Raw genomic sequence first — 16,364 nt, 5'->3', positions numbered from 1 at the left:
TGACTTGTGGCTTTAGCACCTGTAGGCCTAGAGAAACAAACATCAGCAAGGACTCTAAGAAACTGCCAGGAATTAACGGGCCCATGTCTGTAATGCTTCTTAAGATGGTAGGCAGCTAGGTGCCAGAGGCTCATGACTAGAATCCTAGCTACTCAGGAGGTTGAGATCTGAGGATCATGGTCCAAAGCCAGCCTGAACAGTCAAGTTTGTGAGACTTTGATCTCTAAGTACTAAAGAAAAAATGCTGGAAGTGGAGCTGTGGCTCAAGTGGCAAAGTGCTAGCTAGCCTTGAGCAAAAGTTCGACAACAATACCCAGGCCCTAAGTTCAAGCCTCAGGACTCCCCCAAAAGTCATAAAAGTAATGAAAGTATACACATGTTTTTAACTGTGGAATGTCTGAGGATTTGGGGGAAGCAAAAAAAGAGAAGAAGTGAGGGAGAGAAGAAGAGGAGATGGAGAGAAGAAAAAAAAAGAAACAGCAAACAAGAGAAAGGACAGATCTGATTGGCTTTCTTCTCTACCTTAACCCAGCATCCCCCCCAAAAAACAATCAGGCCATTTGATCAAGAGTCAGTAAGGGAAAAACGAGACAGTTTCATGGCTTATTCCAAACTAGTTGTCAACATTGTGCTGTCACTAATTATACTGAGTGACTGTACATTCTGTATTAGCCAGAAGCAAAGTAACTTCTAAGCAAGTTGAGCGTTATGTACACTGGGCTGCTGCACTTACAAACAAGGGAGCTTTCAACTCCTTTTTTTTTGTCAGTCCAGGGGCTTGAACTCAGGGCCTGAGCACTGTCCCTGGGCTTTCTCAAGGCCTAGTGCTCTACCACTTGAGCCACAGCACCATTTCCGTCCTTTTCTATGTATGTGGTACTAAGGAATTGAACCAGGGTCTTATTGTATGTTAACCAAACACTCTTACTACTAGGCCAAACTCCTGGTCCTAAGCCTCCACTCACGTGTGCTACCATAGTTATTATTTTATCCTGGAATGGAAAAGTCCCGTGTTTTCATTCATTTGTTCAGCTATGATGACAACACTAGCTTTGATGTACAGTCGGAATCTCCAGTATCTTGTGTATTTTGGGAAGAACGGTGGTGTTTCTACTATGCCTTCGCCTGGTCCCCCTCCTGATTAGCCACTCATTCCTGTAAGGTGATTGGATGGTGGTCTGGGTACAAGCACAACTCAAGCAGTTCACGCATGCAAGAGCTGGGACTCTGGGTCTCAGCAGCACTCTGTCCCTGAGATCAGACCAGCCAAGCCCGCATGATTCAGCGTAGCGGCAAATGTGAGTCACATTCATTACCAGTCACCCACCTCACTTCAACGCCTCTGACACGCAGCGAGATCTCCAACGCCCCTTTCAAAATAGCTCCAGAATCTGGGCCAACCCCATTTGGCTAAAAATCTCAACCATGACTCAGAAACAGTCTTCCTGCCGTGTCATGCAGAAGAGGCAAGGAAAGGGTTTGAGGATGGCCAGAAGATTCTGGAGGAGAGCAACCCAGCTTCTCCGAGACGAGTCACAACCTGCGGCTTGAAGGAAAGAAGGGCTACCGCACCTGCGTCCAGAAGCAGTTTGACGATCTCGAAGTTGGAATGGGACACACTGTAGTGGAGGGCTGTGTTCCCGTTGCCGTCGGCCATGTTGATGATGTAGCGGAGCACGTCGGGGGAGACTGCTTCAAAGGCAGTGATGTAGTCGCTCACCATGGCTGGCACTGCTGACTTCTGACTGGACACTCGGAACCACTCGTGCTGGAGGGTGTTCAGGCAGAATCGCTGCCCAAAACACGGAGCGTTAGTTCTTTTGTGGAGGTACAGCAACAAGCCTAAGTAACCTGACCTTTTAGTGCCAAAAGGTGTGGGTGAGGATCTGCTCTTAGAAAGCACCCTCAAAGCTGATGATGGTAGCTCACGCCTGTAATCCCAGCTACTCAGGAGGCTGAGATCTGAGGGTCATGGTTTAGCCTGGGAGAGACTCTTAAGTCCAGTTAACTGGGCAAATGCTAGAAGCAGAGGTATGGCTCAAGTGAATGAAAAAAATAAAGGAGAGTGTCCAGGCCCTGAGTTCAAGCTAAAGTACTAGTGCACGCACGTACACACACACAACATTACAACAACAAAATACCCAAAACAGCCTTAAACACCAACCTGGACCATCCTCCAGATTTAAATCAGCACCCATTACACATTCTTGTTTCCACAGAGCACTAGATAACACAAAGAGGTCTGGAGCCAGATCCCAAGGTTCAAATCTGGGGAAAACCTGGAGAAGCTACTTCTTCTACATTGCAGTTTCCATGTCTGAAAATGGGATAGTGCCTCTCTTCCAGAGTACAATGAGATTAAAACACTGCAGCTATCAATAATAATAATAATATGGAATTAGGTCCGCCTTGAAAATGATTTCCACAGAAACCAGGAGGAAATCCACTAGCCCAACCTTAAGTATGCAACTTCCTTCCAACCAACACCAATTCCTTCAACTCTTCCACTGCACTAGGCTGAGGGACCATTGTGTGGAGACTGCAAGCCAACTCCAATACCAAATGCCAACGTCCCACCAGGGTGAGAGAGGAAACGTAAAGAAGTTTGGAACAAGTTCCATTTCTCATTGAGACAATCTGTCTCTGATTACCAGCTCCACTCTGAATTCCTTAGACCATGGGCTTGCTTGGTTTGCTTCATGGATGGTCTGTCTACTCAAAACTAAGGCCAAATGAGGTTCAGAGTGGATTAGGCAGAGCCAGATGACTATGTAATACTTGTTTACCAGATGTACCAGAGAAAGACAGAGAGCCTATGTCAAACCATCAGGAAGTCCTCTGCACCTGACAATTCCATTTCCATCCTTCAATCATATTTTTAGTGTTACTTGGAAAGTCTTGGCTAGGAAAGAATTTAGCTTAATGTTTCCAGATTGCTATTTCTTTGGAGTCCTCACACAGAAAGAGTCTGCTACTTTTCAGGCCATCATAATTTAAACACTCAGCAAAACAACACCTGAGTCACAGACAGAGGACATGCTAGAGGATTCAGAAATGTGAAGACCATATACACTATAGTATTCTAAGATGGTGAAAAGAAAGAACGATTATAGCTACTCAATGTGGGACCCTAAGGCACCAGTTCTAAATTCAGGCTACACCTAGTGGGATGTGGACTCTGCAATGACATATCTTGGTTTTACCATGGAGATCAAGAGATAGTCCATGCGTTACTTGATACTGATGAGTTCCAACCTGCTGTGCCTTTTTGGCTAGGAATTTTATTTAGCATTGGCTTCTTAGCCATGTCACATGCTCCGTTTTTAGTGTACTAACTGAATATCAAAACTCAGCTGACTCTGATGACTAAGTTGCCATAGCAATATAAACAAATAGAAGACAGTTAAAAAAATGCACGTGGAGACAAGACAAATTAACTGAACTGAACAAAACATGGACCTTACCCTAGATAGGGACAATCTAGTTTTTGTAGCTGCGGCTCTAGATAGGGCAGTCATCAGAGTTTGTGATATGAGGGGAGGGGCTGGGTGTGAGGTCTACCAGCCTAGTGCCCTTGTGTATTCTGCCTTTGCTATGACAGTCACCCCAGCACTCCTGGTATTGCATTTATATGTGTCACACAAGAGGAAATTGCTCTAGGACTAGGTAATTTCTGTCCCTCATGTCCTAACATTTTTTTTTTTTTGCCAGGCCTGGGGCTTGAACTCAGGATCTGGGCACTGTCCATGAGCTTCTTTTGGTTCAAGGCTACCACTCTATTTGAGTCACAGTGCTACTCCTGGCCTTTTGTGTTTATGTGGAACTGAGAAATCAAACCTAGGGCTCTACTACCGAGCCACATTCCTGGCCCTGTCCTAACATTTTGATTTCATAAGTACATTTTTTTTTTTCTGTCAGTTGTGGGGCTTGAACTCAGGGTCTGGATGCTGTCCCTGAGCTCTTTTGCTCAAGGCTAGCGCTCTACCACTTTGAGCCGTGGCTCTACTTCTGGTGGTTCATTAGCAATAAGGATCTCATGGACTTGTCTTGGTCTCATTTTGAACAGCAATCCCCAGATCTCAGCCTCCCGAGTAGCTAGGATTACAGGCGTGAGCCACCAGTGCCCGGCTAGGAGAACATCTTATAAATCATCCTAACATTTTAGCATTGGGTATTACAGTGAATTGATGATATGCAAAGACATGGATGTACATGATTATCAAATTAACACGCGAATCACATTTTCTCAAGGCTATCAACCAGCCAGCCCAGGGAAGGGGCTCTACCCCCAAAGCTCAGTGTGTTAAGAGAGTGACGAAGATGCCAAGAAAATGGCAACAGAACCACCATTGCTATAGAAATGTCCGCACCATTCCCATCACCATCACTATGGTAAACACAACTGCTGTGCTCGCAGACTGTAGAAGGATGCTCTGTTTAAAAGTAGTGCCTGCCTGCCTTCCACATTAGAAGGCAATACACAGCTTCCTAACCAAAAGGAGTGCCAACTTCAGCCTAGATAGCCTTCTTTTAAATAACTCTGCTTATTTTAAAATAGAGCCAAGCGCTGATGGCTCACACCTCTAATCCTAGCTACTCAGGAGGCAGAGTTCTGAGGATCACTGTTCAAAGCCAGGCCAGTCTCTGTGAGACTTGTATATCCAATTAACCACTAGAAAACCAGAAACCTCTGTGGTTCAAAGTGGTAGAGTGCTAGCCTGGAGCAAAAGAGCTCAGAGACAGTACACAGGCCCTGAGTTTAAGCCCCATGGCCAACAAAAAGAAAAACATAAAAAGAAAAAAATTGCTAGGATGCCACTCCTAGGTCAGAAGGTTCTATGGAGAGAAGTAGCACTTCAGAAAGATGACTGCTGTTAGCCCTCCTTTCTATCTGTCAGTGTATGCCTCATAGGCCTCCGCCCTAAGGAAAAGTACAGGGTGGGTAAAGGACAACCAAAGCTGGGCCCCAAGGAACACTGTGGGTGATCACCCTGCCACTCATACCAGAAATAGTTCAGGGAGAGGCACTCGGGCAACAGCAGCTGGAGCAGCTGCCCCAGCCCTCAGCCTGCATGGCCTGGGACACTGGCTGCCTGCTAACCACACTCACCATCTCTTTGCTGGTGAGTGCTTTGGGATCGTTGATATTATTTTTCAGTAAGTTGCACGCAGACAACATCTTTTCACTTAATTCATACCTGAAAGGGGAACAGTGAAATAAAGAGAGCACTCAGGATGGACCATAATTAAAGTCTTTTTTTTTTTTTTGTCTCAAACCATGTAACTCTTAACAAACAAATAAGTGGTTCTGAGCCAGCCTAGGCCAGTGGTGGTGGCTGAAAGTGTCTCTAAGCATGTAATTCAATGTTATCACATAGAACTTGTGCCACCAGCCAGAGCTCCAAGTCTTTCCATAAAGGTAAATTTGGCATTGATAATATTATGGTCTCACATCTGGAGATGTGAGAATTCCTTGTGTTGTTAGGTTTTTGTACTCTGTTTGTGCAGTGCAAGGGACCAGCTCCAAGGTCTCAAACTGTTAAGGCAAGTCCTCTAGTTCTCAATCCTTAAAAACATTTCACTCTTACAGGGTAGAAGAGGTCTAAATTATCATGTAGTATCCAGTAGGTTGACCCGGAAACCACTCATCTCAACCTCTATCTGCCAAATAGAAAAGTATTTTTAACCTATATGAAACATTACAAATTACATTGATTTTAAGTCCTTTTGTACAAGTATTTAAAGGTGATTTAAAAAAAAATCAGGCGATGCATGCTAAATAAGTTATACATTAATAAAACTGTTTAAAAAAGCAGGCAATATGACATTTCAAACCATCTGAAAAGAGTCGGCAATATAAACTAGAAACACTTACCTCAAGCAAATGCAGCAAGCTGTCATTTGCCAAATGAAACAGGCAAATTTCCTGAATTGTTCTATTGATAGTTTGTACAATGAAAAACCACACTGAAGTTTTCATGTTCTCCACTGTCTCTAATCCACATTTCCTAAACACCTTGTCCCTAAAACGTACTGCATTTTTAGATACCTTGTAGCCCACCAGCATGTCTGGCGTTTTATTTCAGCTGTTAATTATGTTATTCTCCCATCCATGTGTTCCATAACACCATGGAGATGATACAGATCATCTTACCAATCAAATGTGATCTTTGGTTGAGGTCAAACATCTGTTTACAATGCACACAAAGGTCCTGCAATAGCCATACCAACATCGGCACTCAGTGAAATGCTCAAATATAAAATCTGAAATCCTGAAAGAAGTACATGGGCCACGGAATTTTCAAATATGTCTACCTATGAAGTGAGGCGTTCAAACAGTGGCAACTGTAAGAGATGTGCTTCTCGCTGTGAAATTAGTTTCAGATAACAAGACCAATGATTGTGCCATCCTCTCTGCCACTCTAACACACCTAGGAGGCACCCCATTCTACCCTTGTACTTAAGAACATCTTGACCAGATGTGCATGCCTGTGTGGGGTGGGTAAGACCAAAGAGAACCGCCTCAGATTCGATGGCCTGCATGGACTAGGCGTGGGAGCGGGAGAGGAGGGGAGGGGAGGGGTGGGGGAGGGTACCACACCTCTCTCTGATTTCCACCTCAGGTTCACATTCTTGAACCTGGATTTCATCTTCCACCCTGGCAGACTTGAAACCTTCATTATTAACTGCGTGGTGCCTTTCCGCCATTCCCCGAATATCTTCTTTGTCCTCTTCTTCCTCCTCCTCTTCTTCAGGAGGATACTCAATGGCATCACACTCGTCATCTGACTCGGAAGAAGAACTTTCCTCTGAGCTGGAATCATCACTTGAGGTGGTTTCATACCTAGGTGGCAATTGGGATTTCAGGAGATGCAAGGTGTGCCCATAAAAGACTCAGTGATAGAAATTTCTAGGAAGGGAAAGCTGCTGACTTCCACCAGTGGTTTTACACGCTGCATTTAGAGGGTCAAAGTAATCTCTGAATCTGGTGGATTCCGAACAGGTTCGGACTTCAAAGGGCCACTCAGGCTGGGCACCCTGGCCCACGCCTGTAATCCCAGCTTCTCAGCAGGCTGAGTTCTGAGAAATGTGGTTCAAAGCCAGCCTGGGCAGGAAAGTCTGTGAGACTCTCATCTCCAATTAAACACCAACAAAATAAAACCCCACCAAAAACAAAACCAAAAATTGGAAGCAGAGCTGTGGCTCAAGTGGTAGAAACGTAGCTTTGGGCACAAAAGCTCAGGGACTGCACCTAAGCATGGAGTTCAAGCTCCTAAACTGGAACACACAAAAATGGTTTTTAGGGGGTTCCACCATGGTCCCAGCTGGTAGCACATACATCTTGTTAGTCAAAGAAAAAAAAAGTGACATGGCTTAGTATATGCAATTAGAACAAACTTTATGGAAACCATATCTATTTTTATTTTTTTCCTTATTTATTCCCCCACAGTCAGGGTAAATAGACTACATAATCTATCAAGTAATCATTCATACATGTGCTTCAAAATGTTCAGGGCCCTAGCACGTGCGTGCACGCACACGCCCACACACGCCCCCCCCCCCAAGCAAGAACAATACATATTTGATGAACGGGTACTATCACGTTAAGCCTCAGTAGCTTACTTTGCTGTAAATACTTTATTTTTAAAACTCTGCACTGCTGCCTTCTTTTAGCAATTGCTTTGATTCAATTGTAGGGGGAAAAACAGGCTGAACTATTTATTGGGAAAAGCAATAAATAAAAAAGCCAATGCCCCTTCTATTTTAAAAAGAATGGTGTCTATGTGCCAGTGATTGCATATAGGGATCCCCTTCTTGAATACTTGTTTGTTAAACATAACATTTGAAATATGATGTAAAAATTAATGTTAATAAAAATCTTAAAAAAAAAAAAAAAAGAACGGTGGCATGACTAGAGTGCTCTTTAGTGTGAAAGGCGGATAACTTGACCATGGGAGCTAAGCAAACAAAAACCATCACTGAGCTACAGAATATTGTTCTCAGTTTCCTCCTGCCCTCTTCATCTACTGCTTTGTGATGACAGGAATGGTTTCCAGGTCAGAGGAGAGATGCCAGGTTTCAGCTTCATCAGATAGCCTTGAAAAGAGAGCAAGAGGAGGGAAGAAGAAAAACCCAGATGGACCTTTCTGAGGAGAATCTTCCATCACCAAGATGTTGACAGCATGCCAGAACAGGTACCTTGAAATATGCCTTAAGTAGGCAGGAGGCAAAGAAGACAGACAGAGGACGCTGCGCTGTCATCCCTATTGTCTCTTACCCGCCATTAATGCCGACAAACTGAAGATTCTTTTTTGTGCCATTTGCGTCTTTGTTGCCGTCCTTCTTCTTCATGATGGACTTTAGTGTATTGTCGTTGTTTGTACACACTGTGGAGGAAGGAATCAGGAGACCAAACCTGACATTAACTCGGACAAGATAGGAGCAACCACTCTTCCTGTACAACTCTTGACCCCTTGCGCCCATATTTGTGATGGTAAATTTGGTATGCACGTGTGAGAAACTTGTTACAAAATCCACTGGAAAAGTGTCGTATGTTCAAAGATACAGAATTCAAAGTTCTGTTACTTAAATGAGAAAAAAAAATCGATTCTTCTTCCAGATACCACAAAACAAGTGAAAACTGGTTTTCTGGTTGGCTCTATTGTTGATGCTGCAATCTATTTCACCTTCACAAAACATTTAGGTACTAGCAGAAAGATTACTGGTATACTTCTTCTTCCTCTGAGATACCCTGGAAAAAGTTTATGCCTGCCAGAATGTGCAAGAGTGAAACATTGTTTATCGGATTTCATAATTTGTCGTACCAGATGCATTTTCTTAAAGGGCTACACAGCATACTTTCTCTGGTAATTGTGTGCATGTATTGGGGAGGGGGTGGTGTTAGGGTATCTAAACTCAGGACTTTTGTGTTCTTGCTCATCTTTTTCACTCATGGATAGCCTTCTACCATTTCAAGCCATGTTTTTAGTTTTGCTGGGTCATTGGACATAAGTCTCAGATCTGTCTGTAAGAGGTCTCTTCAAACTTTAATCCTCATATCTCAGCTTAATAAATGACCAGAGCGCCCCCCCCCTCTCTCTCTCTCTCCCTCCCTCCCCCCCACCATGTTAAAGTTATTCTAGGCCTACCTTCCAAACAATTGTATAATCTTTCTTCAAGGCCAACTTGTTAAGCACACTTCACTCAATGGAATACAGGAAGTGCTAGCCTGCCACACTGACGTGAAGACCGTGGGCACTTACCATAGAGACCTGTGGCTGTCTGGTCAGCTGTCAGGTTCACTGGGGCCAGCATGTTTTCCTGAGACAGGAAGCTGCCTTGGTTGCTGAGCGTCTTCTCTTCTGTCACCCGTACCTTGTGCTCAGGCTGGGATGTCTGCATGCTTAACAGCCCTCCTGACTGAAGGCCTCCACACTTACAGCTATATTCCAAATTATTTCCTGCCAGGAAAGAAAAGGGCAGAGTGTGTGTCTCTAAGAAATGATGGTGAAGAGGGAGAGAAAAGCTAAGCCCTTGCTTTGTCTACTCATCAGCAGTGCAATGCTTCCTTCTCTAGTTCTTCAGGCATTTGGGGGGGGGGAGTTCCCCCCCAGGAAATTCCCTTTTCACATCTACCTTCAACACACGTGTACAATACTGCACACAGGACTCCAAACAATAGATAACGCCCTTGACCTGACGAGTCCCATGATTGCAAATAGGAAGCATCTAGCCTGCTTCTGACCTACAGTGAGTATAATAAACAGAGGGAAGCATTTATTTTCCTTTCCTCCTCCAGTCTTCATTACTCTGAAATGATGGTATCATCTCTAAAAGATCTCACATGTTCCTGAGGGCCCTCCTAGCAAAACACATGCACTAAACACTTTCCTTTTCAGCACCCAAAAGTCCTTTATTACTATACACACATAACTTTTTTGCCATGACTGGAACTCTAAACATGTACAAGTTGGCAAGAATGCAGTTACACCGTTCTTTATGGGTAGGGACAGGTTCTGAGAATGCATCCTTTGGTGATGCTGGAATTGGGTGAATCTTGGTGCATTTACACCAGTTACAAGGGCTATGATGTATGGAGGGACATTGCCCACTGCTGACAAAGCAGGGTTAGGCAGCATGTGACTGCACAGAGCTTGGTGGTCTCCTCATGAGCTTCAACAGCAGTCAGAAAACCAAGTTTCCTGTCTGCCCTTCCAGCCACTGACACTGCAGTGTCGTGCAGTGAAAGCTAGAGATCTTACAACTTCGAGGAACATATAGACTGAAATAACTCTTTAGCACATATGCCGTTAGACACAGCCAGTCTATTCAACTTTCTCCAGTGATCTCATTTTATAGGGTGTCTGACTAGTTTCCTGGATAGTCAAATTAGTAACTTTTTTTTTTTTTTTTGGCCAGTGCTGGGGACTGAACTCAGGGCATGGGAGCTGTTCCTGAGTTTCTTTTGCTCCAGGCAAGCATTCTACCACTTGAGCCACAGGGCCACTTCTGGCCTTTTCTGTTTATATGGTACCGAGTAATCGAACCCAGCACTTCAAGAATGCTAGTCAAGCACTCTACTACTAAGCCACATTTCCAACCCACTATGGCTTTTAAGTTTGTCAACCTATAGGATTTTTCTTTTATCTTCCCTCCTCTTCCTCTTTTTCTTTGTACCTCCACCTCCACCCCATCTCCTTTCATGCCGGTACTGAGGCTTGAGCTCAAGGTCTTGTGCTCTTGCTTAGATTTTTCATTGACATAGCTGGCATTCTACCACTTGAAACATGCCTCCAATCCATAAGCTATCCTGGAGCTTGAACTCTGGGCTTAGATGGTGTCCTTGAGCTTCTTTTGCTCCAGGTTAACTCTCTACAATTTGAGCCACAGCATCACTTCTGTTTTTTTCTGTGATTAATCGGAGAGTCTCATGTTCTTTCCTGCCTGGGCTAGCTTCCAATCTTGACTCTTCCCATCTTAGTTTTATAAAGTCTTTTCCCCTCTACATACACTGGTACCAGGCTTTGAACTTAGAGCCTCAAGCTAGCTTGATTTGCTTGCTCAGCTGGTGCTCAACGACTTGAGCCATGTCTCCTGCCCAGACTTTTGTTGATTATTTTGGAACCTAGAGTTAAATAGACTTTTCTGCCTGGGCTGGCTTCAAACTACTATCTTCTGGATCTTAGTCTTTTGAGTAGTTAAGATTACAGGTCTGGGCCCTTGGTTTAGAACAAGGACCTTGGAAAGCCCCTGCAATCCTAGGCCAATTGCTGGTGAGGCCTGTGTAGGTCCTTTATAATGTCTGTGGCAGTTTTCTTGCTGCAGGTAGTTGTGGTCCTGCTCAATCCTCTTACCCCAAATGATGTTCAGAGTTGTCCAGAGACTCTAAGGAAGGACACCTGTTTATGGTGCCTGAAATTTCAACTCCTTCATGATAAACTTCCTCCCATGCTCTCTGCAAGGCTGGGCCCCAACCCTCTTTCTTCTGCAGTAATTTTTTTTCCAGAACATCATTCGACAAACCTCTTCTGTCCATCATGTCTAGATTAAAATTTTCCCTTCTCTCAGCTTCCCATGTCCCCTCCTGGGCAATGTGAACTCCATGAGTCCCTTCTCCTGTTTCTTGGTGTTTTCTCCCACAGTGGCCTAGTAGTTGTCTTGTAAGTGACCTGAATGGGGAATGAGGCTCTGAAATAATTCTTTCCATTAAGAAAAAGGGCTTCACATGAATTCAGCCTTTCTAGACCAAACACTAGCTTGAGGAACAGATCGGAGAGATTCTTCATCAAGGTTCACCTCCTATTTATAGCTGTTGTTTTCCCATGGACAGTTCATAGCTGCAAACTCTCTTTCCAGACTGTCCACTCAAAGCTCTGCCACCAATGTAACGGTCAACCCAAATCCAAGACAGAAAACATGAAAGGTCACAGCTGCGGTTTAATTTCTAGGGCCTTTCTGATAATTCCTGGGAATACATTAAACAGCTGTCAGGAATGCACCCAAAGTCCACACTTAATCCTAGCTACACAGGAAGCTGAGATCTGAGGCTCATGGTTCTAAGCCGGTCTGTGCAAGAAAATCTGTGAGACTTATCTCCAGTTAACCAGCAGAAAACCAGAAGTGGTGCTGTGGCTCAAAGTGGTAGAATGCTAGCCTTGGGTAGAAAGAACCCAGGAACAGCACCCAGATCCTGAGTTCAAGCCCCACAACCAACCCCCCCCAAAATACCCACATTTGCTTAGAAACTGATGTGCAAAAGCGTGCATTAAGAATCATATTTGCCTCACAAACCCCACCCACATTTAATTACATGCCCTCCCAAGACTTAACCCAGAAAACCCAAGCTAACAGGCTATAAGAAGTCAAACTGGGTTAAATAAAATATGCTGTGAGGTCCCCTCTCCTCCACAGACCTCAGAGATCTTGACTGCAACTGAAAAGAGCTCTTTCGCTTTTTCTTTCTTCCTTTCGTTCTTTCTTTTCTATTTTTTGCCAGTCCTGGGCCTTGAACTCAGGGCCCGAACACTGTCCTTAGACTTTCTCAAGGCTAGTGCCCTACCACTTGAGCTACAGCACCACTGCTGGCTTTTTCTATATATGTGGTACCGAGGAATTGAACCCGGGTCTTCATGCATGTTAGGCAAGCACTCTACCACTAGGCCAAACTCCCGGCCCTAAGCAGAGCACTTTCTAGTTGAGAACCTAACAGTGAGCATTCACATTTCCTACAGGGACCATACATTCTCCAATCCTGGTATGTTTGTGTGGCCACAGGACAATTTGCATATAGGTGTCAGGAAGCACAGCTATCAGTTGAAGATGGGGCAGTATAGGCTGTGTGGAGATCTTTACTGAGAGGTGAATGAATGATTTGCTGTTCAGAAAAGGGCACAGCTTGTAGTCCTGTGCCAGTACCAGCCACTGCATTTGTCCTGGGTGAGACAGCACTCAGCGCTCAGTGTCCTGGCAGTTCTTAAAAAGTATTCATCTCCTGACATAACCCTAACTTTAGGATTTGTTCAGTCAAAATGCCGAAGTAGTCGGGCACAGTGGCTCACACCTGTAATCCCAGCTACTCAGGAGGCTAAGAATCTTATCTCCAATTAACCTCTAGAAAACCGGACATGGGGCTTGGCTCAAGTGGTAGCTCTGAGCTGAAGAGCTCAGAGACAATACTGAGACCCAGGGGTAGGGCACTGCCTTGAGCTGAAGAGCTCAGGGATGGTGCCCAGGCCGAATTCAAGCCCCATGACCCCTCTTTCCCCACAAAAGCCAAAGTAAATCTGAATCTTTTCTAGTTTATTTGAATGTTATTAATACCCAGCTTGAAAGCTCAGTGGCACAGTGGCTCATACCTACAACAGAGGAGGCTGAGATTTGAGGATCACTGTTTGAAGCCAACCCTGGCAGGAAAATCTGTGAGATTCTTATTTCCAGTTAACCAACAATAAACTGGAAGTGGGGCTATGACTCAAAGTGGTAGCTATCTTTGAGTGGGAATACTCAGGGACAGCACCCAGGCCCTAAGTTCAAGCCCCATGATGGATTTAAAAAAAAAAAAAAAGCAAGTTTGTCAACTGAAAGGGAAAGGATGAAATTAAGTCTTTTGAAGATTTTGATCTTTCACACAGGGCTTCAGTGGCTTTCTCCAAGGTCTCCAACTGATAAAGTAGATCAACAATTTCAGCAAGTCAGAAGATTAGTTCTCACTTCTGAGAATTTTCCCCCTTTCCTCTCTTTCTCTTTCTTTCATTCCTTTGTTTCCTTTGTTTGTTTGTCCCTTCCTTAAGTACCCTAGCATTTGAGCCACACATCCGAGCATACTTCTGAGAATCTGACAAAAATTACAGTTTCCACAGAAAAATCCCTCAAGTTAAGAATCTGCAGGCTGCGGATATATGGAGCTCAGTGGGGTGGTGTGCGGGCCCTAGCATGTGCTCTTTGGGGACACCTACTGGGTGACAGATGGTGAAGGGTGTCCACGTGGGAGAACTTTACTCAGCTGTGTCCCATGGGAAACATCAGGAGAGCTACTTTTATAGAAAAGGCCTGCTGGGAGGAACTTTGGGCGAAAAAGCAAACCTAAACTTGCCATTCAACACAAGACATGGGCTCAGACACTCTGTAGCCCAATGCAGCCATTACCAGTAGGCCTTCTAGCACAATATTAGGGGCTTGGTTTGGATTACTTGAGGCTCTTAAAGCATTTTAAAAAGTGGTACAAAAAGAGAACCAGTAAGACAGTCATACACATATATACATATACATATACATATACACACACACACACACACGCGCGCGCATGCATGTACATATATACATGCACACATATATGTTCAAATTATATATGATATATATCAAATATCAAATTATATATATATATATATAAAATTTGAATCAGGAGATAACTCTTAATGGCCATTCTGTAACAAGTTCATTTCCCTATTTTCCTCTGGCTCAGAACTCTCTCTACAAACTCATTTTCACAGCTAATGGGAATGACTTTAGATCATAAGCTTTTTAACAAATCTAAGATAAGCAAGACTGTAAACACAGAAGTTGATTTATGAAGCAGTTCTTTTGTTTGAGTATGAAAGATGAGGTTTTTATAAATGGTGTGGCAGGCAGTTAAGTTCTGTTTGCATATGATTAGCGAGAGTGCATATTCTTAGAGTATTTGCAACTGCAAGTCATTTGTCTGCAACCTCACCCCGTACCCCCGCATTTCTAGAAGGAAAAAGGAGGGAGATTCACAACAAAATAAATACTCATTCCTCAGATGCAAATCATCCAATCTGTTTAACAGGAAAAGTAAATATTACATCTTAAAGTTTTTGGTGCAACAGAAACTTACTTTTTCTTAGTCAAGTGTGATGGCCCAGGCTTGAAATCCTAGCTGAGGCAAAAGGGTGTGAGTCTAAGACTTGTTTCCTCTGAACACTTTAATTCCATGAAAGAAATTCGTACTTGGAACTCACACTACTGGGAATTGAAAAACACTGTGTGTGTGCATATACTGTGGTCCTGGGGTTTGAAGTTAGGACCTGGGTGACAGTCTCTGAGCTTTCGTGCTCAAGGCGAGTGCCCTACTACTTGAGCCACAGCTTCACTTCTGGCTTTCTGAGGGAAGAGTCTTATGGACTTTCCTGTCTGCCTAGGCTGGCTTCTAAGCTTGAACCTCAGACCTCAGCCTCCTGAGCAGTTACGATTACAGGCATGAGCCACCAATTCTAGAAAAATACTTTGAATTATGCCTTTGGTTACCATCACATTCTGGCTACATCAAAATCATGTCATTGTCTCTATACTGTGGGAAAAGGGGACTTTTTAGATGAACAAAAAGGTACATAGAATATGGACTATCCACATTTGGTTAGAAGAAAATAGAGCCAGGAGCTGGTGGCTCACGCCTGCAATCCTAACTATTCAAGAGGCTGATATCTGAGGAGCACGGTTCAAAGCCACCCAGATAGGAAGTCCCTAAGACTCTATCTCTAATTAAGCATCAAAAAAGGCAGAAGTAGAACTGTGGTTCAGTGCTAGAGCGCTAGCCTTAAGCAAAAAACAAACAAACAAACAAAAAAAACCTCAAAGATAGTACCCAGGCCCGAAATTCAAGCCCTAGGACTGGCAAAAGAAAAGAAAAAGAAAAGGAAAGAGAAAGAAAATATACCTGCATACTTGTAATGCCCAGGATAACACAGGCCCCTGAGGGAGGCTTCAACTATGTTTCATGCTCCTCTGAACTGCTCGTTTATGAGCATATACTCCTGTTATAATTTTAGTTCTTTGCACTGGAGTGTTAGGCATTATGACTCTGCTAAAATAATGTTTAGCATACTAAAAAGTGATGCCATCGACAAACTAAACTCTCAACTCCAGGAAATGTAAGCAGAACTCTGTGGGGGGGGGGGGGCACCAACAAACTGAGTTTTAACACTCACAGAATGATACTGGGATGAAAAATAGATCATACTTACTTTTGTTTTCTCATTTTTGCCTGAACTTTTTTTTTCTTGATAAAATTATTGGCTAAGGGGGCATAATCATTGGGGTATGGGGAGAGGCCACAGGGATTATGAAGAATTATAAAGATCAAGATTTTGGATTAAAAACGATAGACCAAGGGGCCAGGAGTTTGGCTTAGTGGTAGAGTGCTTGCCTAGCATGCACGAAGACCCAGATTCGATTCTTCAGTACCACATACATAGAAAAAAAAAGCCAGAAGTGGTGCCGAGGCTCAAGTGGTAGAGCTCTAGCCTTGAGAAGGACAGTGCTCAGGCCCTGAGCTCAAGCCCAGGACTGGCAAAAAAAAAAAAAAAAAACAAACCCCCAAACCCCAAAACGACAGACCAAGTTAGGCA

General features: G+C 43.8%; 1 protein-coding gene across 3 annotated transcripts in view; it reads right to left on the bottom strand.

Annotated features, from left to right (window-relative positions):
• The window catches only part of Kank1 (KN motif and ankyrin repeat domains 1), a 101,555-nt gene that overhangs the window by 4,239 nt on the left and 80,952 nt on the right, over window positions 1-16,364 (bottom strand). For 2 of the 3 annotated variants that reach the window (XM_090329691.1, XM_090329692.1), the window contains 5 exons: window positions 9,264-9,461; window positions 8,279-8,387; window positions 6,602-6,844; window positions 5,111-5,198; window positions 1,573-1,792 (listed from right to left, as the gene is read on the bottom strand). In XM_090329691.1, the coding sequence (XP_090185817.1) occupies window positions 1,573-1,792; window positions 5,111-5,198; window positions 6,602-6,844; window positions 8,279-8,387; window positions 9,264-9,461 (858 nt within the window). The remainder of the gene's footprint in view (window positions 1-1,572; window positions 1,793-5,110; window positions 5,199-6,601; window positions 6,845-8,278; window positions 8,388-9,263; window positions 9,462-16,364) is intronic. The other variant, XM_090329693.1, reaches the window with a different exon arrangement.

The sequence above is a fragment of the Megascapheus bottae genome, chromosome 3, assembly GCF_031878675.1.
Source record: "Megascapheus bottae isolate mThoBot1 chromosome 3, mThoBot2.hap1, whole genome shotgun sequence".
NCBI lineage: Eukaryota > Metazoa > Chordata > Mammalia > Rodentia > Geomyidae > Megascapheus > Megascapheus bottae.
Note: the sequence above shows the minus strand (reverse complement) of the source record. Positions and strands in the feature narration are given on the sequence as shown.